A 24,492-nucleotide genomic window follows, 5' to 3' on the forward strand; every position below is an offset into this window, starting at 1 on the left:
TTCCTCCGACAGTCCAGAGACGTGCAAGTGAGGTGAATTGGAGATACAAAAAGCTTTGAGTCTTTGAGCTTGAACTGATGAATCTTGTGTAACCAGTAACTACCTGTTCTGTCATAAATGTAACCAAAGTGTGTAAAACATGTCGTTAAAACCCTAATAAATAAATAAATAAATAAATAAATAAATAACCAACCTGTGGGCCTTTTGTGGCTGTGACACATGGTGATGTGGCCAGCACGTTTTCGTTTATGATCTATACTTCCCATACGTCAATGCGTGCAAGCGTTTTATGAGACTGGCTATTGCCTACCGTTGCAGCACAGCTAAATAATACATTATTTAGGCTTAGGGAACTTAGGCTGTTTCCCAAACCACTTAAAGACATAATAATTGTACAGGTTCATGTACTTTGTTCTTGTACCTAATGGCTGCACTGATGTATTACTGCATCCTGATGGGGAATAAAGAACAACTCAAATAAATAAAACATGCATAAATCTAATCATAATTCTAATCAGACAGAAGCATGTTTAGAGTGGCATGGAATAGGTAACCTCCAGAAAAATACCTAAATATAAAATGATGAAAGTAAATGGGGTGTAGGGCAGAAATACATCCCAAACAAGGTGCTAGTCCATCACAGGGCATCACACATACACCTACCAATAACTAGACACGAAATTCATTGCACAGTGTGTTACAGGTATCACAACTGAGAACTATCTGTGCCATACCTGATGTGCTATTGTAGGATGGGTGCACTAAAAGTGAAGCTGTTGTGTCACTTGAACGCTGTCTGTCTTCTGTCACATGTAGCAATCCACGTCATGATTTTCAATTCAACTTATCATCTTTTGAGTCCTTCCACAAGTCGTCTCATAACACCACCTTCAGTGTTGTCATGTGGGTGTCTCACAAGCCCAAAGTCACGTAACTTGCAGTACTTAATGTTGAACAGGATCTCTTTTTCCGTTCTGGCCGTCTTGTATGCTTGCTCAGTGGTCGTCATCTTCCTCCATGAGATTTTCATCAGTACATCACAACAAGCATACAAGCGTTTTATGAGACACCATTGCAGCCTTTTGCAGAACAACTAAGGCAACTTAGGCTGTGTCCCAAACCAGATACATACAGTGTATCACAAAAGTGAGTACACCCCTCACATTTCTGCAAATATTTCATTATATCTTTTCATGGGACAACACTATAGACATGAAACTTGGATATAACTTAGAGTAGTCAGTGTACAACTTGTATAGCAGTGTAGATTTACTGTCTTCTGAAAATAACTCAACACACAGCCATTAATGTCTAAATGGCTGGCAACATAAGTGAGTACACCCCACAGTGAACATGTCCAAATTGTGCCCAAAGTGTCAATATTTTGTGTGACCACCATTATTATCCAGCACTGCCTTAACCCTCCTGGGCATGGAATTCACCAGAGCTGCACAGGTTGCTACTGGAATCCTCTTCCACTCCTCCATGATGACATCACGGAGCTGGTGGATGTTAGTCACCTTGAACTCCTCCACCTTCCACTTGAGGATGCGCCACAGGTGCTCAATTGGGTTTAGTCCATCACCTTTACCTTCAGCTTCCTCAGCAAGGCAGTTGTCATCTTGGAGGTTGTGTTTGCGGTCGTTATCCTGTTGGAAAACTGCCATGAGGCCCAGTTTTCGAAGGGAGGGGATCATGCTCTGTTTCAGAATGTCACAGTACATGTTGGAATTCATGTTTCCCTCAATGAACTGCAGCTCCCCAGTGCCAGCAACACTCATGCAGCCCAAGACCATGATGCTACCACCACCATGCTTGACTGTAGGCAAGATACAGTTGTCTTGGTACTTCTCACCAGGGTGCCGCCACACATGCTGGACACCATCTGAGCCAAACAAGTTTATCTTGGTCTCGTCAGACCACAGGGCATTCCAGTAATCCATGTTCTTGGACTGCTTGTCTTCAGCAAACTGTTTGCGGGCTTTCTTGTGCGTCAGCTTCCTTCTGGGATGACGACCATGCAGACCGAGTTGATGCAGTGTGCGGCGTATGGTCTGAGCACTGACAGGCTGACCTCCCACGTCTTCAACCTCTGCAGCAATGCTGGCAGCACTCATGTGTCTATTTTTTAAAGCCAACCTCTGGATATGACGCCGAACACGTGGACTCAACTTCTTTGGTCGACCCTGGCGAAGCCTGTTCCGAGTGGAACCTGTCCTGGAAAACCGCTGTATGACCTTGGCCACCATGCTGTAGCTCAGTTTCAGGGTGTTAGCAATCTTCCTATAGCCCAGGCCATCTTTGTGGAGTGCAACAATTATATTTCTCACATCCTCAGAGAGTTCTTTGCCATGAGGTGCCATGTTGAATATCCAGTGGCCAGTATGAGAGAATTGTACCCAAAACACCAAATTTAACAGCCCTGCTCCCCATTTACACCTGGGACCTTGACACATGACACCAGGGAGGGACAACGACACATTTGGGCACAATTTGGACATGTTCACTGTGGGGTGTACTCACTTATGTTGCCAGCTATTTAGACATTAATGGCTGTGTGTTGAGTTATTTTCAGAAGACAGTAAATCTACACTGCTATACAAGCTGTACACTGACTACTCTAAATTATATCCAAGTTTCATGTCTATAGTGTTGTCCCATGAAAAGATATAATGAAATATTTGCAGAAATGTGAGGGGTGTACTCACTTTTGTGATACACTGTACATGCTAGTTCTGTAGTCCTTAAACTTATTATTGTTCTGTATGATAAATAAAGCACTTTGTTCTTGTACCTAATGGCTGCACTGATGTATTACTGCATCCTGATGGAGAATAAAGAACAACTCAAATAAATAAAACATGCATAAACATTAAATCTTTATGCTTTTTAATCAGACAGATAAAGTAGAAACATGTTTAGAATTTAGGTATGGAATAGAGAACCTGCAGAAAAATAACTAAATATAAAATGATGAAAGTAAGTGAGGTGCAGGGCAGAAATACATCCCAAACAAGGTGCCAGTCCATCACAGAGCATCACACATACACCTACTAATAACTAGGCTCGACTTCATTGCACAGTGTGCTACAGGTATCACAACTGAGAACTATCTGTGCTGTACCTGATGTGCTATTGTAGGATGAATACACTAAAAGTGATACTGTGACTACTTCCTCCACCAGACGCCGAGAGCAAAGAGACAACCGTATCTGTGAACGTTAGTGGGTCATTCCTACAATTCGGTGCCTTTTGTGTCCCCAGTACTGATCATTGAATATATTAAGTAAATTTTAAACAATACAATTTCTAAACATCTTACTGAAATAATTAACACTTTCAAATTCTAAACACAATGTTTTCTACCCCCCGCCCCCAAAAATAAAATTACTGTACGTATATTATTTCTTACCAGAGGTTTTCCCAAGTCCCCAGTGTTGTACTTTCTGATTTAGTGATGGATATATGATGTTTAATCATGAAAATATCTCAGTCTTTCAATACTGTTTAAAAGGTTTTGCTTAAGTCCCTCTAAACCATGGATTTTTTTTTCTTAATGAGTTTCATTTTATTGCTGATTATAAGGGTTTTTTACACGTCCCCCAAGTTGCTGTCCACCCTGTTATTTCTTACTACTGTCTCTTAAAATGAAGAGCTTGTTTTGCATACCGACATCATTTCCTGGAGCTCACATGATTTTTTTGGAGGGAAAACAACTGTGGAAGATGAGTGGCTAACTCCTCATTTTAATGTTATTTTTTCCACATTTTATCCTAAAAGTCTTATATGGTCAACCATAACATGTCCACCCTGTTATGGGATATATGAGAAAAGCAATACAATTTGATCATTTTAAAAATAATCATACTAAAATGCAGAGAATTCTTTGTCTGAATTAACTTTTATGCTAGCATGGTTTTGCTAATAGCTAATTTTATGTCAGAATGTCCACCCTGTTATAGTCCACCTTGTTACAACCTAATACGTAACAGGGTGGACATCACAGTGTATATGAGGTGCATGTGTAATTTAGCTTGACCGATATTAGGTAAGTATAACACGTCCTTTTTATAATAAAACATGAAAAACAAATTAAAACAGTTTCATTTTCAAAAAGTTTTAAGGTCCAAATCCCAGGAATGACCCTAGTAGCGGCTTGTGTGGTGGCAGTTGTCATCTTACATTTTTCTGTAGCCCTGGTTAAAGCTTGGCTGACCTTTGACAGCCTGTGTTTTGCGTTTTTGTGAAGCAGTTTTGAAAAGTTCATGTTGCACTTCCTTTACTGATCAAACGCTGAGCAAAAGCAGTTCTCCACATCTTCCATTTTTCTGGCATTAAACTTCAAAAAAAGCACTGCCGCACCTGTCGACTAAATCAAATCTAAAATATGCTGCCTGTATTGTCTCACTCTAGTAGCGATTCTGTCAAGACCAATTAATCACCTGCACTGTTCCTCACTCCACTGTTCCTCATAACGCCCCACTTTGATACATTTGGTCCCTGTTTCAGAAGGGGAACCAAATTTAGCACGGGTACTCAGGATCAGTACAGGTCACTTGGCAATGAAATCAACCAATAAACATTGAATGGCTGATTTTAAAAGGTACCACACTAAAAGGGGCGATAGAGAAGCTTATCCATCTTTTCTCCACCTTTTCTATTTGTTTATGGGGTGTAGAAGGAAGCTGAGACCGGGAGAACATGTAAAACTGTGAGACATTGATTGGAGGTAGTGTTTGGGGTGTACCGTACAGATATTTTGAAAGGTGAATTAATTCGACCAAAAGTAATAACACCAAGCTCACGCTGCAGTAACGGTGATAAACGATTTAACATTCAGCTCGATGCGGAGGTTGTTGGTCGATCCATGTACTGTAGTGGAGTAAACACAGTTTGTGTAAGTGCACCATGTGTTCAGTCCTGTGATGTTGTTAGAGTTCTTAAAATGTCCCGTCTATTTTTACAAGCTGTCGCGCTGACCTTACACCCTCTGCTTCTGTAGAGCCTCTTAATCCAGTGATAAGTAATGAGGCGAATGTTTGGGTTTCATTACTACAATTATCATTTAATTTAATCATGGTAATAACGAGGTAGACCTGTCACAATGATTATAGAATCACCTGATCACACTTATTTGAGCTGATCATAAATACTTGAGACGCGCAGAATGAATTCCTACTTTCCACAACACTGGGTTCATGATCACAACCAACTCTAACTTTCTTAATATGCAGTTTGCACAGCCCCACTACTGCTAACATGATATGGTCAAAAGTATGTAGACTAGGGTTTTGGTCGCAAGCCAGAAAAAAATGGGTCACAGAGAAAAATAATAATAATTAAATAAACCTGTACGGGAGGCGCCCAGGTGGCGCAGCGGGATATTCCGCTTGCACACCAGCACCGAGTTTCTGAACTCCCCAGTTCGAAACTTGGTGTTGCCACTAGTCGGCTCGGCGCCATCTAGCGGGCATAATTGGCAGTGCCTGCAGCAGATACTAATTGGCCACCGTATCTGCGGGGTGTGGGCCGGACTATGTGTGGGTGGGTGGATCTTCATACGCTGTGTAGAGACCCTGATTGGCGGAAGAGACGCCTGTGCAAAAAGCATGGGCGAGAAGAGGAGGGCTGTGCACGTGTCGAGAATGGCATGTACAGCGACGTGCTTTCCTCGGATGCAATCTGGCCTCTCTCAGCAGTGGAAGACAAAATTAAGTGTGCTAAATCTCGAGGAAAATAGGGAGAAAATGCATTAAAAAAAAAAACCTGAACGTGAACGCCCCCTTAAGGAACTTACATCTTGTAAATCACAGTGGGACCAGAATGTACAGAGAGAGAAAGATGCATTGTTTGTGTTGCCTGGGTTGCTTTTAAAATCATGGACCAAATGTGTGTTGCTTAGAATAAAAGTTTTTAAAAACCCTAATGTAGACACCTGAACATGAGTGTAACGGGGCAGCTCTCGCCCCTTTAGAAAAGCATCAGGTGAAGCTGAAAATGAACCAAATATGAAGGATGTCTAACCAAGTGTTGTGTACATTGTGTACAGGGGAACAGTCGTGCTGAAACCACCTCCTTTCAACCACAACAGCGACTTCCACTGTTTGCCTGAGGTGCCTGCATGAGTGGTGAAGGAATACAAAGCTTACATTTAAGTTTGTGGCATTTAGCATTTGTGGTAATTCCTATTATGACTACAATTCGAGTTGGTGGTGGTATCTTGGCGATGGAGGGTCTTGAACCAACTACCTTCTGATTACTAGTCCAGCATCTTAGGCTCTAAGCTACCACTGCCATCAGTGTGGCCCTACATGTGCTTTATTAGCGTTTAGTCTTCTAGTGCTTATTGATTCTGGGTGGCACCACACTCACTGTGACCATGAGTCTGCCATTTAGCAATGTGCATGTTCTCTCTGAACCCCAAATTATTGAGTCTAGGGGCTCGGGTGGTCAGGTGTCTACATCATGCAGACATGATTGGCTATGTCTGAGGAAGAGTGTGTTTAAGGCCCGCGATGGATTGGCGTCCTGACTGTGGTGTGTTTCCACATTTCAGTCCCTTGGTCCAACAGATCAGCGATGATGAATTGTGCAGATGTTGGAAATGATCCCACTACAGCTGCACACTGAGTGTTTGTTGAATGCAGAACATGAACCGAATTCCAGACCAGCTGTTTTCTTCCAAGCCTTTGTGATAAAAATCTGTGATGGAGCTGTGTTTGCGTTACGGAGACGATAGGATTAGCAAAGCCGCCGTGTATAAACGTAGCTGCATGATTCGCTCTGGATTAATTATGAACAGAAGGAATGTTCTGTTTTATTTGTAGCACTTACTGGAATTAAAACTTCAAAGTAATATTATAAACATGTATTAAAGTCCTAAAAATTCTTTCAGTTGATTAACTTTAAGCAATTTAAAACAGTCAGTTCACCTTCAGCATGTTTATGGGAGGTGGACGGGGACCCAGACGGGGACAGGGAGAACAAGAGGACCATGTGAAACTCAAGCATTGTTTCATCTCACCACAAACCTCTCCTCCAGAAGGCTTCTTTCATTACCCATGTGGTCAACCAATGTAAAGCTTGACTGTGGACAGTGTTGTTTGTGTTCCAGCAGCTTCTGGCCATTTGAATAAATAAATCCTTCATGTCAAAATGTAACAGTTTAAATGTTTTTCCCGAACCTGGCAGGGTGGCATGGTTACTAAGTGGGTAGCACTGTCACTTCACAGCAAGAAGGTCATGTGTTTGATTCCCAGGTGGAGCGTTCCAGGTCTTTACTGTGTAGAGTTTGCATGTTCTCACCGTGTCTGCATGGGTTTCCTCTGGGAGCTCCAGTTTCCTCCCACAGCCCAAAGAGGTGCAAGTGAGGTGAATTGGAGATACAAAATTGTCCATGACTGTGTTTGACATTAAACTTAAACGAATGAATCTTGTGTAACCAGTAACTACCTGTCCTGTCATGAATGTAACCAAAGTGTGTAAAACATGATGTTAAAATCCTAATACAATAAAAATAAACTATGTTCTTTAGACACTGTTCCATGTACTTTATGGACACGATTAACTGTGTCTGTTAAGAACCCAGTCAGGCTGGTAACACAGTGAGTGTCTGTATAGAACGATCAGCCATAACATTAAAACCACCTCCTTGTTTCTACACTCACTGTCCATTTCATCAGCTCCACTTACCATATAGAAGCACTTTGTAGTTCTACAATTACTGACCGTAGTCCATCTGTTTCTGTACATGCTTTGTTATCCCCCTTTCATGCTGTTCTTCAATGGTCAGGACTCTCCCTGGACCACTACAGTGCAGGTATTTTTTAGGTGGGGGATCATTCTCAGCACTGCAGTGTGTGTTGTGCTGGTATGAGTGGATCAGACACAGCAGCGCTGCTGGAGTTTTTAAACACCTCACTGTCACTGCTGGACTGAGAATAGTCCACCAACCAAAAATATCCAGCCAACAGCGTTCTGTGGGCAGCGTCCTGTAACCACTGATGAAGGTCTAGAAGATGACCCACTCAAACAGCAGCAATAGTTAAGAACCCAGTTAGGCTGGTAACACAGCTGAGACAGGAACTTGAAAACGTCAGCTCTGCTTTATGGTGTGATAGTGCAGTATATCACTGTGGAACCAGAGCTCCAAAAACGTTGAACCTTTTTTATGGTCTTTTTCTGGTATTTTACCGCAGGGTTGGAAGAGTCTGTCTGTGCAACATGCAAATAATACCTGCTCTGTAGTGGTCCTGTGGGGGTCCTGACCATTGAAGAACAGCATGAAAGGGAGCTAACAATGCATGTAGAGAAACAGATGGACTACAGTCAGTAATTGTAGAACTACAATTGTAGAAGTGCTTCTATATGGTAAGTGGAGCTGATAAAATGGACAGTGAGTGTAGAAACAAGGAGGTGGCCATAATGTTATGCCTGATCGGTGTATATTAGTACAGTTACTACTTTAGTACATTCATATTTGTAGGGCAGGTATAGCCTAGTAGTTAAGGTATACTGGACTAGTAATCAAAAAGTTGCTGGTTCAGACCCCAACACTGCCAGTTTGTCACTGTTGGGCCCTTGAGCAAGACCCTTAACCCCCAGTTGCTTAGACAGTTTCAAAGTACTGTAAGGTGCTTTGGATAAAAGCGTCCGCTAAATGCAGAAAATATAAATGTACAAGAGAACCTGTGAGTTCCCATATAGTTCTTATTGACATTTTCTTTTTCTCTTTATAAAACTGTAGCAACCAAAGTCATGGCGACAGTTAGAAAGCCTAAAATATTCAGACAGTCAGCAGAAATTTTGGCTCTTCATCGAGGCCACTGTACACAAGGCTACATAAAGACATGCGGTGTGAAAAACAGACAGTTGAGTGGAAAACGAGAACAGCTGAACTGTCTTCTGAAGCATCCTACACTATATGGCCATAATTATGTTGACAACCGTCCATAATACTGTGTATTTTTCTACACTCTGGAAAAAAGAAGTGAGGTCGATTATGACATGGTTTGACAAGTCTAATGTGAAGGGACTCCAGTGGCCTGTACAGAGCCCTGGAATTAACTGGACTCTTGATTACAGGTCAAGTCTTCTTGTCAGATGTCATTTGTGCCACACCTTACAAATGTATTTTTTTTAGTTGAATGGGCACAAATCCCAACAGACACACTCAAATCTTGTGGAAAGCCTTCCCAGAAGATGGGAGGATGAGGACCTAGATTCATATGTTGCCTTTGGTTCGACCTCAGGTTTAATCTGGGGTTAAACTAGACTGCATTTCATTCATTTCATGTTTTTTATTACTATGCTTTATTCTGGTCAGGGTCATGGTGGGTCAGGTTTATCAAGAATCACTGGCGCAATGCAGTTACACATCCCGGACAGGGCACCAATCCATCCCAGGGTCTCGGCCATCCCAACCACACCCCATTCCAGACATAGCCAATCAGGTCTGTATATAGATGCACCCAAGTGCCCGATACTTATGATGAAGGACACTAGTTATGAAAATCGTTGAAATCCCAACATGCTTTACATGTCTACTTAACCTTTTGTCTTCAGTTGTATTCAACGAAAAAACATAAAACAATCCTTGTCTCTTTCTGATCTTTCAGATGGGAGCAGTAAAGTAAACGCAGACGTCTTTACTCTTTCCGGTCTTTGTGATGCGAACATTGAACATATATTGTGTTCCTATTTTCTCAAGCAGATTTTTCTTTTAAAACAGCTAATAAATACAGAAACTCTTTTCCTCTTATTGTGGCAGCTGTGAAGGCCAGATTATCGCTGTTGATCTATGAGCAGACCCACAGTGGACCGGCTAACCTGCTATGGTGTTCTGATGCTTTTCCTGCCATTGTGATAGAAGTAATACCCAGTGGTTTTAAGACTCACACGTCATGTCATGTCATGTGATGCACCTGTTCTCAAGCCTGAATGCATCTTTATTTCTCTCTTTAAAATAATAATTAAAAGCTTCTTAGCTTTGTTGCTTCTTCACAAACGTTCACAACTCTGTATGTATGTGGATGGCATGATTCTGTTTCTACAAAATCCAGTTAAATCATCTTATGAGGTGAACATGTTCATCTGCTCATTCTTAAGAATATGTAATTACTCTGTAAACTAAGCCTGCCAGATACTATTACCACAAAGCATATCCTGAGTTTCCAACATATAACAGAGAAAGAGACCCTCAACCAGGATGAAACAGTTCTCAAATTTCCCACAAATGAGACAGACCCTAGTAAAATATAAAACACTGCTTGTGCAGTGAATACGGCGTTAAACAAACAAACCGGCGCTCCGGTGGTGCAGTGGTAGAACACGCTAGCAAACCAGAGCTGACACTTCGGATTTATCGGTTCAAAACTTAGCTCTGCCATCCGGCTGGGCGCCTACATGAACAATGATTGGCTGTTGTTCATACAGGATGGGAGCCGGATAGGGACTCTTTCATAACTGATGCAATAACGACCTCTGCTGGCTGATTAATGGAGTCGAGGAATAATGTGTTGATCAGGGTGTGGCTCTCCGTACACAAAGCTGATCCGCATATGAACAGTCTCAGTCTCGCTCTCCTCGATCAGGGCGGGGATCGGCATCAGTGGAGAGGAAGCGTAATATATAAAATATATACATATATAAAAAATAGAACAAACAAACAAAAAAATCTCTGTAAACTTGAGCGACTGTCGACTGTGCTACCAGCAGACCCGGATACTTGGAAGACGCATCACAGAATATATTTTTTTATACTGTATCTTACTGTATGCACCTGGTTTTCCAGACTGTAAGAGAACTTGAGACAACAGAAGACCGTTTAACCCAAGAATATGGTTCCTGTTTCAATTTTCTTTTAAAGGCTGTATAGCTACTATCAATATGCTGGTACTAACCAAAAGTCACAACCGCTTCAAACTGATTTCGAAGTAAATGCCAACCAGATGGTTTCAAAAATTAGACTTTGTTTTAACAACTTGTGGTTAGACACTACACCACAGAAAGTGCTCTGAGCAGCCTGTCATATTGTGACATATACTGTATGTAAATACTGATCAGCAATAACATAAAAACCACCCCTTGTTTCTACACTCACTGTCCATTTTATCAGCTCCCCTTCCATATAGAAGCACTTTGTAGTTCTACAATTACTGACTGTTGTCCATCTGTTTCTCTGCATGCTTTGTTAGCCCCCTTTCACCCTGTTCTTCAATGGTCAGGACCCCCACAGGACCACCACAGAGCAGGTATTATTTAGGTGGCGGATCATTCTCAGCACTGCAGTGACACTGACATGGTGGTGGTGTGTTAGTGTGTGTTGTGCTGGATCAGACACAGCAGCGCTGCTGGACTTTTCACTGTCCGCTTTATTAGACACTCATACCTAGTTGGTCCACCTTGTAGATGTAAAGTCAGAGACGATCGCTCATCTATTGCTGCTGTTTGAGTCGGTCATCTTCTAGACCTTCATCAGTGGTCACAGGATGCTGCCCATGGGGTGCTGTTAGCTGGATATTTTTGGTTGGTGGACTATTCTCAGTCCAGCAGTGACAGTGAGGTGTTTAAAAACTCCAGCAGCGCTGCTGTGTCTGATCCACTCATACCAGCACAACACACACTAACACACCACCACCATGTCAGTGTCAGTGCAGTGCTGAGAATGATAAACCACCCAAATAATACCTGCTCTGTGGGGGTCCTGACCATTAAAGAACAGCATGAAAGGGGGCTAACAAAGTATGTAGAGAAACAGATGGACTACAGTCAGTAATTGTAGAACTACAACGTGCTCCTATATGGCTACTGCTTTTATTTTGCCTGTACCTTTTTGTTCACAGCATTCAGCCACAGTATTGTTCTGCCTTGTTTATTATCAGGGGGAAACCAGCAAAATTGTATAATGAAGATATATTGTGATATTAAAACCATATAAATAATGTCTCACTGATGCTGTGTTCCTCAAGGCAGTGAGATCGTTTTCAAGTCGATATGAGTTTGTCATTTCAGCAGTGGTTAAATGATCCCATGGTATTTAATGTTGCCTTCTAATGTCCTCCAAACTCAATAAATGACGGTGTTACCAATAACCACGGCAGACAATCTATTTTTGAAAAGAGTTCTGGGAACTGCTGCTCTCGATGAGTGTTTCCGATTACCATAAAGAGCTTAGCTGAAAATAAAAGAAATCAATTTTAACAATTGTATGTTCCGTTGTAGACCAGTAAATACTAATTACTCCTTTAAAAAAACACACACACACACACATTCCCATAGTCTGTGTGTTGAAAGGCTGTTCCTGCAGACGCTGCTTGATGTGATTATTTTTTTCTGGCAGTATTTCTAACCAGCTTCCTGGAATTATCTCTCATCCTGTCTGGAAACCTATACAGACAAACCCTGACCTTCTCATTTTAAATTATTAATGTGATCGAACACTTTCTCTCTACTACAGAAGCAAAAGAATGTGTGTATGTGTGTGTGTGTGTGTGTGTGTGTGTGTGTGTGTGGACTCAAATCTGCTCCTGGTTCCTAGTGCTTTGACTTCAAACTGTCCTCTAATTATTTGTTTCAGTACACACGATATCGTAATTGAATACACTAGCCCACCACCGGTCTCTGGTTTAGGTCTCTGAGAAAAAGGAGGCTGAATGGAGTAGAACCTATAATGCCTAGTTCACACTACACAATTTTTGCCCAGATTTTCGCTCACTGACTGGTCACCGCTAGATGTGGCAACTTGGGAGCACCTCGGCGTTCGCTCTGGGATCTAAACTCGGCTCTCGATCGCTATGTGTGAGCTATTCAACAACTCGATCCGAGCAGCTCGGCGACTGAAGAAAAATATCTAGCATGCTAAATATCTGGATCAGTCGGCCGACTGGCAATGAGTGCGGTGTCGAACTACAGCCAATGATGACGCAAGATACGGGGTTTGGAAACCCAGGGGAGGAGTGTAAAAACGCAAGACAGGGGCATAATATAGTTTCTATCAGAATACATCAGCACACACACGCACAAGCTTTACAGTATTTGTAACCTTATCATCCACGCCAAACCATAATACCCACGCTGCATTGCAAAAAAATATTTATTAATCTCCAACTCACTACAGAACAGACGATCCCTCTTTGTCGTGTTGCCAAATCCACTCAGATTCATTTATTTTTCCTCTTTTCTTTTACGTTGCACATCAGCACACAAACAACTTTGATCACTTGATTATTGTTGACGTGCATTTTTGGACGTGGTATCATTAAACCCCTCGTCACTGTTTTCGTGACAAAACGTAGTTTGGGAGACCAGACCGACTCATCCTGGTGGTAGGCGGTGTAGTGTGAAACCCCCTTTCACCGATCAGTCGTGTAGTGTGAAAACCACAACGACTTAAAAGACTCCCGAGTGCAAGAGATCCAGTTGTGTAGTGTGAACTTTACAGAGACGCGTCAGCTCTGAAAGTCGTGTAGTGTGAACTTGGCATAAGCGACATCTGCTGCGACATCTGCGACATAGGGCCAGTGGTTGCCGGTTCAAGCCCCACCACCACCAAGTTGCCACTGTTGGGTCCCTGAGCAAGGCCCTTAACCCTCAATTGCTCATTGTGTAAGTCGCTTTGGATAAAAGCGTCTGCTAAATGCTGAAAATGTAAATGTAAATGCTGTCTGGTTACAGTGCTGACAAGGGCGGTTGAAGATTACAAGAGTAGTGTGTTCCTCCACCATGGTGTCTGTAAAGATGCAGCCAGTGGCTTGAGCCGTATTATAGTTTGTGGCTCAGAAAGGGTGCGGTGCGACCGTCAAAGGTCACCAGAGGACACAAGGAAATTAAGTACAATAGTCCCTCCCCCTTATCCGCCGGGTTTACATTTCAGGATTTCAGGATTTGGGCTGTCTGTCAGAAGATTGTTGTTTTAAATCCAGGCTCTGCTATGCAGCCACTGTGGGGCCCTTGAGCAAGGCCTTTAACCCTGTCTGCTCCAAGGGCGCCATAAATGCCTGACCCTGCGCTCTGACCACAGCATTCCAAACAAGCTGGGACACGCAGAAAAAGAATTCTATTGTGCTGTACACCTGTATATGTATATATGACAAAAGGCATACTTCTACATGGACGAAAGTATTGGGACACCCATTTTAATTACAAAATTCAGGTTTCAGCCACAGCAATCACTAACAGGTGTAATAAATCAATAAAAAAATTCCTCTTTCCTCCCCCACCATGACTGTGCCCCATCAGACACGTGTGCAGTACCGACTGCCTCTTTTCACCTTGTGCATGGAGAGCCACACCCTGATCAGCATTATTCCTCAACTCTGCACAGGCGCCATCAATCAGCCAGCAGAGGTCGCAATTGCACCAGTTATAAGGAACCCTGGTCCGGCTTGTCCCACCCTATGAACAACAGCCAATCTTTGTTCATGTAGCTGCCCAGCCCAGCTGGATGGCAGAGCTGAGATTCGATACGATGTATTCGAAAGCCCAGATCTGGTGTGCTAAGCTCAATTTAAAGAAATTCCAGTGACCCACACAGAGCCCTGACCTCAGCCCTACTGACCAGCTTTGGAATGAACCGGAACATCAACTGAGGCTTTCTTGATCAGCATCAGTACCCAGCCTTACAAATTCTCTTCTTACTTGTTGGGCACAGATTCCCCCAGACATGCTTCAAAGTCTTGTAAGAAGACTTTAGAAAAGCGGGTGTTGTTCTAGCTGAAAAGGTCACATAGAGGTCACTCTGTTTTAATAGCATTTGTCTTTGAAATGGGATGTCAAACAAGCTTAGGGTCAGGTGTCCAAATACTTTTGGCCATATTGTGTACTTGATTTAAAAAGTAACGACACTCTAGTCTCATTACTGATTTTGAACTTTTATATGTAGGCACACTACTGGCCAACACTCACAAGTTTGGCATCAGGCATCAGCCTCAGGTGGGCGAACACACATGCTGAGACAGTGAGTAGTAGTTGTGAAATTGAGGTGTGTGTGTGTGTGTGTGTGTGCAGTAGCTAATGAAGTCTTTTAGAGTGATGATGAAATGTGTAGTCACTCCCTGATGTGTAACAGTGTGTGTGTGTGTGTGTGTGTGTGTGTGTGTGTGTGTGTGTGTGTGTGTGTGTGTGTGTGTGAGTTGACGTCAGATTGTTTGGTGTTGGATCTCTGGATCAGTGAATCAGGAGTTTAAGTCTTCACTTGCTCACACAGATCAGACAGGCAGCGTCCCATTAGTACAGAAATCACAAGAGTAAGAACTACAGAGTAAACATCAAACCTTTACTGTGTATAAATATACAACAGCTGGTCTAAAGTACACTAAATGACCAAAAGTATTTGGACACCTGACCATGAGCTTGTTGGGTATCCTATTTCAAAAACAAATGGTATGAAAACAGAGTGATCTCTATGTGACCTGTTTAGCTAGAACAACAACCACTCTTCTGAGAAGGCTTCTCACAAGACTTTGAAGAATGACTGTGGGAACTTGTGTCCATTCAGTCAAAAGAGCATTTGTATGACTGGGCACTGATGTTGGTCAAGTAAAAGCCTCAGTCTATATTCCAGTTCATTCCAGAGCTGTTCAGTGGGGCTGAGGTCAGGGCTCTTTGCAGGTCACTGGAGTTTCTTTATGTCTTATGTCTTTATAGTTTTTCTTGATGTCTATATAGAGCTTACTTTGTCCACAGGGGTACAGTCATGCTGGAACAGGAAAGGACCTTCCTTAAACTGCTGTTGCCAAGTCAGGACATATAATTCCATTTATATAATTGATTTATTACACCTGTTAGCAATTGGTGTGGCTGAAACACATGATTTCTATAATTAGAAGGGGTGTCCCAATATTTGTGTCCATATATTGTAAAGCTATGGACAAAAGTCTTAGGAATGAAATAGGTGTGGAAGAATATAGAGAAATAATACAGTTGAGGAATGGCCAGATACTTGCACATAATGCACATATTTTTTTTGGTTGCTCTCGTATTTAGGCTTCACCACAGGGGGTTATTCTGGTTTGCATATCTGATTTGGATTGGGACTGAGAGGGGATTGAGAGCGCACTGACAGGCGCACCTCCCTGTGGTTAGGCTGTTCAGCCACCGAGCGGTTAGGCTGTTGAGCCACACAGATGTATCTGATAATTTCTGTGTGGTCTCCAGACAAGCCGATAGCACTGCCGAGAGTCGAACCCCGGATCTCGGCAGTAGTTGGCTAGCGTAACTCACCGCTGTGCCGCCCGAGCGTGGTAGCAGCAGGACTGAATGATGCGTGATCAGTGTGATGAGTGTGTTCAAGCATTTATACTGCAGTGTATCAGGAAGGGCTGCACGGTTTATTGCTTCCTGTGGAGACTGACTGCATTCCAGACAGGAAGGAGAATAAAAGCAGCAGTGGATCCCAGGGTTTGATTCTTGGCTCGCGTTGGTGTTGGTGAGAAGCCGAGAGTTTCTTCAATTATGGATGTTGTTTTAGTCTAGCACACAGGCGAGTCTTTTTCGTCTGCAGTATCCACCATTAACTTCTAGAGGGCGGTGTGTTAGATGTTCCTCAGAACAGTTCAGATCAGATCTTCTGTGGTCTAATTATTGCTTCATATTACTGGAATAGATACTCCAAAATATAAAAGACACTCCTTACCTGGAGTAGAACTAAACTAAATTATAGTGTTTTTTTTACTACATCTACTTTGTACATGTAGCTTTGATTCCACTGTTTACTGTACAAATGAAATCCAGCAGTTAGCGGGTGGAAGATCAAGAACAGCTACAAGTATGTCTGTGGGAATTTGTGCCCATTCAGTTAAAAGATCATTTGCATTGCTGGGCACTAATGGTCAAAACATTTCATTTAATGTTCTGGTTCATGGAAATTCTTTAAACCAAGCTTTTGTTTATGTCTTCAAAGAGCTTGCTGGAATGGAAAGGGCCTTCCCTAAACTTTTACTGTAAAGAAGCATATCATTTCCTTTATTCAGTTGATTTATTCACCTGTACACAGTTGTTGTGGCTGAAACACACAAATGTAATAATTATAAGAGATGTCCCAATAATTTGTCCATATAGTGTGTATACACTGATCAGCCATAACATTAAAACCACCTTTTTGTTTCTACATTCATTGTCCATTTTATCAGCTTCACTTACCATGTAGGAGCACTTTGTAGTTCTACAATTACTGACTGTAGTCCTGTTTCTTTACATACTTTTTTAGCCCCCTTTCATGCTGTTCTTCAATGGTCAGGACTCTCCCAGGACCACTATAGAGTGGTATTATTTGGGTGGTGGATCATTCTCAGCACTGCAGTGACACTGACATGGTGGTGTGTTAGTGTGTGTTGTGCTGGTATGAGTGGATCAGACACAGTAGCGCTGCTGGAGTTTTTAAAAACACCTCACTGTCACTGCTGGACTGAGGATAGTCCACCAACTAAAAATATATCCAGCCAAAAGCGCCCCATGGGCAGCATCCTGTGACCACTGATGAAGGTCTAGAAGATGACCAACTCAAACAGCAGCAATAGATGAGCGATCGTCTCTGACTTTACATCTACAAGGTGGACCAACTAGGTAGGAGTGTCTAATAGAGTGGACAGTGAGTGGACATGATATTTAAACACTCCAGCAGTGCTGCTGTGTCTGATCCACTCATACCAGCACAACACACACTAACACACCACCACCATGTCAGTGTCACTGCAGTGCTGATAATCATCCACCACCCAAATAATACCTGCTTTGTGGTGGTCCTGTGGGGGTCCTGACCATTGAAAAACAGCATGAAAGGGGGCTAACAAAGCATGCCGAGAAACAGATGGACTACAGTCAGTAATTGTAGAACTACAAAGTGCTTCTATATGGTAAGTGGAGCTGATAAAATGGACAGTGAGTGTAGAAACAAGGAGGTTATGGCTGGTTGGTGTATATTGTAATTGATTTTATGTGTCTGGAACATTTTTCTATTAGATTTTCTCTTCTAATTGGTTTCTTTCTTCACTCTGTTTCAGAATGTGAACTATTCAGCATCCAGATGGAGAACGTTTCTTCATCCTCCTCATCTCTTCTCCCGTCCTGCACCTACAGTGAGGATTTTAAGCGAATCCTTCTGCCTGTGGTCTACAGCATTGTCTTCATCCTCGGCCTGCCGTTAAACATCGCCGTCATCCTGCGGCTTTGGGCCAAGCGTCGAGCCCTGACGCGTTCCAACATCTACACCCTGAACCTGGCAGTGGCTGACTTCCTGTACGTCTGTTCCCTTCCTCTTCTCATTTATAACTATGCCAGTCGGGACTACTGGCCTTTCGGAGAGCTGGCGTGCCGGTGGGTTCGTTTCCAGTTTTACAGCAACCTGCATGGGAGCATATTCTTCCTGACCTGCATTAGCATCCAGCGCTACCTGGGTATCTGCCACCCACTGGCCCCGTGGCCCAGAAGGGCAGGACGGAAGCTGGCCTGGGTCGTCTGTGCCAGTGTTTGGATCATTGTTGTTGTTTTGTGTGCACCCACGTTCGAGTTTGCTGCAACTGGGATTCAAAGGAATCGAACCGTGTGTTACGAGCTGAGCGTTCCTGAACGTTCACAGCAGTATTTTCCATACGGCATGGCCCTCACATGTATCGGCTTCCTCCTCCCATTTACGGTCATTGTAGTACTGTACTGCAGGATGGCACTGGTTTTGTGTCAGCCGGGCGACGCCCAGGGTGATACATCCGAGGACAAGAAGTACAAAGCAGTCAGGATGATTGCTATCGTGGTGCTTGTGTTCGCCGTCAGTTTTCTGCCCTTCCACATCACCAAAACCATGTACTTACTGATCAGGACGATGCCCCAGGCACCATGCCAGCTCAGGAACCTATTGTCTGTGGTCTATAAAAGCACCAGGCCTTTCGCCAGCATGAACAGTGTGCTGGATCCCATCTTGTTTTACTTTACGCAACCCAAATTCAGACGAGGAACACGTACCCTCCTCCTCAGAATAACACTCAGCAGCAAACCAGAGAAAGTGACTCCAGAAAATACCCTAATCAAAAAAACATGAATGATAGGCACCATAAAAATGTGTTCCATGAAGGTTTTGGAACCCTGTAAGGAACAAAGAAGTACTTTTAATCTTCTGAGAGAGAACTACTCAGTTCCTGGAAGATTTTCAGACAAGTGTATGCAACCCGGACCTGCTCCTCTTACCACACATGTAAAACAAATAAGAGAAGCTTCGTCTGTCATAAAAAGTTAGCGCAGGGTCAAAGGTTTAGATACATTTGTAAGAGATGTGTATCTCATGCAAACAAGACGCTGCACATCCTACACTCATACTTGAATAACATACGCTACCATGTCAGTACTATGTTAGTGTCAGGTCAGTGCTGAGAATGGTCCACCGAAAAATAGTATGTGGTCAGTAGTGGTCCTATGGGGTAGACAAAGTCCTATGGGGTGGCCCTATCCTTTTGCATTAATGGGGTAGACAAAGTGCACAGAGCAACAGATGGACTGCAGTGAGTAACTGCATACTCACAAAGTCTATCTGTATGGCAGCTGTAGCTCATAATAAAATAATCAATGCATGTACCAGGTGTTCCCAAGTGCTTGGTGAGTGTATGTGCCAACTATATTGGGCACATAAAGTTTCATCCCTTTTTATTTGAATATCTGACATACTCTGTATAGTATGGACTGTTCATACTGACATGAGAAAAAAAACATGGCGTAAGGGGTTTGCATGGATTTGCATTTTCAGCCCATAAAAGTGCTCGCTTTCAAAATGAGCCTTAGAGGCCTAGGTCTAGAGATCAAAATTGTACATGCAAATAAACAAGTAGCCTGCAAGCTAAAGTGCAACTGAGATCACTTTACATTTACATTTACATTTTATCCAGAGCGACTTACAGAAGTGCTTCCATAGTAAACATTTCATTTCTCAAGTTTTAGTAAACAACATTCGAAGAACACAACAAAGTGTGTTTTTTTGTGTGTTTTTTTGGGGGGTTTTTTAAATGGAAGAAAAATGTTAGTAAATAAGTACAAGTCATCTTAAGTGTTTAGTAAAAAGGTGGGTTTTTAATTGTTTTTTAAAGACAGCAAGAGACTCAGATGTTCGGACAGACAGAGGAAGTTCATTCCACCACTTGGGTGCCAGAACAGAGAAGAGCCTTGATGCTCATCTTCCTTTAGTCCTGGGTGGAGGCTTTATTAATAAACAGATAAATAAGTCTTCTCGTGTTCACCAGGGGGCAGCACAGTGGTGCAATAAGAAGCAAAGAAGGGCCTGGGTTTTATTCCCCAGCCTGACAGCCAGTGTTATGCTGTGTGGAGTTTGCATGTTCTCATTGTAAAAAGACATGCAGTACGGTTTATTGGAGCTACTGAAAATTGTCCTGAGTATGAGACTATTTGAGTGGGAGTGTGTGTGTGCCCTGTCTGGGGTGTTTCGTGCCCTTCACCCAATAAATTAGACCCACTATGATCCTGACCAGGATAAAGCAGTGGTAAAACAGACAATGAATGAATGAATATAAAGAACTTTCTAGCAGAAACTCTCAGTGGGACTGAACAGTAACCCCAGAGTGACGCTGAAATTTGGAACCAGTATATTTTTTTGTAAATGTGGTTAATCAGAACAGTGTTCTTCTCTCATCAGTAATAAATAATAATAGTAATTATTATTATACATTATACTCACATAGTGCTTTTTAATAACTCGGACAGGCTTACAGGCTTATTTCAGAACCCTGAACAATAAAGACAGACATGCAGATGATGAAAATACAGACATAGCTTCACATGGAGAAACTTAATGGGATTGAGGACAATTATTAAGTTTTAAGTTCAGACTTAAATGTGGAGAAAAAGTTGGTCTGTTGGACTTGTGGGGGAAGAGCCTAGAAAAAGCATGATTGCTATCCCATGTATTTTTGATGGTGGGATAGTGAGTAATCCAGCAAAAGAAGACCTAAAGGTGCGGGTTGGTTTGAAAAGAAGTAAATCAAAGCTGCAAGTAGGAGGAAGGTTATGAAAAGCCTAGTGAGTAAGGGGAAGAATTTTGAATTGTACGCAATATGTTACAAAAAGCCAGTTGTAGGATGGGTGTAAAGTGGTGATGTGAGAGGGTGCAAGTGTGGAGGTTGCAGCAGGGTTCTGGAGTTTATGTAAATGAGAGGAGTTTCAATCAGTGTTGTCACTCCTTGGCATTTTTCCCAAGATCTTGGGATTTGGGGGATTTTGCCAAGTAATCTTGGGTTTTTTAATTTGCACTCAAGCAATTAAAATCTGCATGCAATTTTATGGTCTACAGTCATAAATAAGGAATGCGTACTACTACTACATAATAACTTTTGTTTGTCGCTGGCCATTTCTACAGTGATAGTCCTGGGGCTAGAAATAAACTTAGAGAGAAATGGTCGAATTTTTGCAAAGTTAAAGAGGTGGAAAAATAGGTTTTAATCAAATTGTTTAAGTGTGCTCTGAATGAAAGAGTTGAGTCAGTGATGCTGAGAGCCAATTTTGCCAGTTCTTCATCACCCAGTACAGTAAAAAAGGACCGAGATCGGTTGTATATATCTTGTTGGCCGTGCATGCCTAATCTTCTTGCTAACTGTTGCAACAACTAATCAAACAACCTTTACTGTGTCTGAGAGGCTTTTTACCACTCACATTTTATCGTATTTATAAACTGACAAAATATCAACTGTCCATTTTGTCCTGTCTACAATATAAAATGTATATCTTCGACATGTGAATGATGCTCTAGAACATTTAGGGCTTTGAGCCACTAGGTGGCGCCTTTTACCAACTAAAGCATTGTACAGTGCAACTGGTATTTCTCTAAAAGTATTTTACTTTGATTCACTCATCATATCAATGTTTTCTCACAAAACTTATTACATCGTGATCAATTTCAAGTGAACAAACGGGTGGAAAAACAAACCCTGAATGTGAAATGAAGACAAAACGTTTTTCTTGTATTTGTATGAAGGTCCTGGGTTCGATCCCCAGGCGGGGGCAGTCCGGGTCCTTTCTGTGCAGAGTTTGCATGTTCTCCCCATGTTTGCGTGAGTGTCCTCCAGGAGCTCAGGTTTCCTCCCACAGTCCAAAAACATGCAGTCAGGTTAATTGGAGACCCTGAATTGCCCTGTAGGTGAATGGGTGTGTGTATGTGTGTCTGCCCTGTGATGGACTGGCACCCCGTCCAGGGAGTTACTGTGTGCCTCTTGCCCAATGAAAAGCTAGGATAGGCTCCAGCAACCCCCACCCCCCAGGCCAAAATTATGCATTAAATTATTATCGAGGGCCCAGAAGGGAAGAATCCAAACCTTCAAACTCCCGATTAATGGCACACCACTGAGAAAACACCGCCTTGTTATGAAACCATTAACATGATGTATCAGTATGTCCCCACCTTCCTAGCACCTAAATCAGCATTTACTCTACTGAAAAGGCATGAGATTGTGAAGTGTGTCTGTCGGAATTTGTGCCTGATTTTGGGTGCTTGGGTGGTGTAGTGGTCTATTATGCTAGCTCACTACCTCTGAGATCCATGTTTGAATCTGCAGGCTTGGTGTCCACACCGACATTATTGGCTATGTCTGGAGGGTGGCAGAAGCCCTGTGATGAATTGGTGCCCAGTTCTGGGTTTTCCTGTCCTCGCCCAAACCAGGATAAAACTGTTAATAAGAATGAACTGATGTAAAGACATTTGCAGTGTTTATACTGTGCCACTTGAACATTTTTAGATTTTCTTTCTCAGACTTTAAAAATGTGACTGATATCGATCTATGATTGATTGATATTAATATTAATTACACTGTGTATATAAATGTGAATTCTTAATGAAACCCATTAACAAGACCTGATTAATTTATTATCTGACTGAAATGGGCTGATCGAAATGATCCGACTCACCGGTTTGTACACTATATGGCCAGAAGTATGTGAAATGTTTGCAGCAATAACAGCCTCCGCTCTCCATGAAAGGCTTTCACCAAGATCCTGGAGTGTGGCTGTGGGATTTTGTGCTTAATTTATGGACTGATGTTAACTGAGAAGGCATGGCTCACAATTGCCACTCCAGTTTAGTCTGTAGGTGTTTAACTGATGTCATGGCTTTGTGCAGGCCACTTCACACCTTCACTTCAGTTTTTTTTAACTAACCATGTTTTCATAGACTAACCACAGGGGCACATTCATGATGTACTGCTGACAAATAAGCAATTGTACAGTTTATTTAATATAATTGATTGTATACATCTGCTAGCAATGCATGTGGCTAACACATCTGCAAACATGTAACTATTATTTGGTGTGGTGTCCACATACTTTTGTTCAGAGTGTATTTTGGACATCGTCACAACTGAAGGTTCACGGTTGCTTGTTTTGTTTACTGTACTTATGTATTAAGTATTAAAATCAATATGACAAGGACAATTTGTGTGTGTGTGTGTGTGTGTGTGTGTGTGTGTGTGTGTGTGTGTGTTTATTTATGGTGTTTCGTCAAATAATGTTTTAATGCAAAGAAATTGGGTGCTACGGTGACTAAGTGGGTAGCACTGTCGCCTCACAGCAAGAAGGTCCTGGGTTCAATCCCCAGGTGGGGCGGTCCGGGTCCTTTCTGTGTGGAGTATGCATGTTCTTCTGGTGTCCGTGTGGGTTTTCTTCGGGTGCTCTGGTTTCCTCCCACAGTCCAAAGACGTGCAAGTGAGTTGAATTGGAGATGCTAAATTGTCCATGACTGTGTAACCAAAGTGTAAAACATGACGTAAAAATCCTAGGAAATTAAATAAAAATATTATTATCATTCAAATGTTGCTTCGGGTGGTGCAGCAGTAAATTACACTAGCCCATTACCACTGTGATCCAGGGTTGGAATCCACAGCGCTGCAAACGGCATACAGACATGATTGGCCCTGTCTGAGCTGAGATGGCTGAGGCCCCACAAATGATGATTCGGAAGAAACTGGACCCACCACGACCTGTTGAGTGATGCTGAATAACAACGTGGGTCCTGGGATCAGTATTTGATCTTCTGTCTCTTAGTTACTGTGTTTTCTGGTACTTATGTTTCATTCCATCTACCAAAAGCATGCAGTATGCTGATTGGCTGCTGTAAATATCTCCTTGCTGTGAGTAATTGGAGCCTTGTGATGGACTGGCACCAGGGTGTATTCCTGTCATGCAGTGTATCCACGTGGCCCAAGATCCACCATGATCCTGCCCAGGATGAACTGAAAATAATCACTGATCATTTTAGCTACTGTTATGCACTCTATGCACTGTGAAGCAAGTTTTTTATGGTTGGTTAGCGGTGTTTAGTATTTTAAGAACCCTATGAAATGGGGGTTCTTATACTTTTAGGGCCAAAGTGCCACTCCTGATCAAACCAAGATATCAAAATACCACCTATTTCCTTCCCAGTGTGAGCAAATTGCATGAGTGTGATGTGCTGTGATGCTGCCTTGTGAGTATTATTTTTAATGGTTGTAGACCCACTGCAACCTTGACCAGGGG

General features: G+C 42.4%; 1 protein-coding gene across 1 annotated transcript; it reads left to right on the plus strand.

Moving 5' to 3' along the window:
• The first annotated feature begins 18,015 nt into the window (after window positions 1-18,015).
• On the plus strand, window positions 18,016-19,933 carry LOC134323067 (P2Y purinoceptor 3). Its single transcript, XM_063004485.1, has one exon. The coding sequence runs from the start codon at window positions 18,023-18,025 to the stop codon at window positions 19,028-19,030; it is 1,008 nt and encodes a 335-aa protein (XP_062860555.1). The 5' UTR covers window positions 18,016-18,022; the 3' UTR covers window positions 19,031-19,933.
• Window positions 19,934-24,492: the final 4,559 nt, after the last annotated feature.

This window comes from Trichomycterus rosablanca, chromosome 11, assembly GCF_030014385.1.
Source record: "Trichomycterus rosablanca isolate fTriRos1 chromosome 11, fTriRos1.hap1, whole genome shotgun sequence".
Lineage (NCBI taxonomy): Eukaryota > Metazoa > Chordata > Actinopteri > Siluriformes > Trichomycteridae > Trichomycterus > Trichomycterus rosablanca.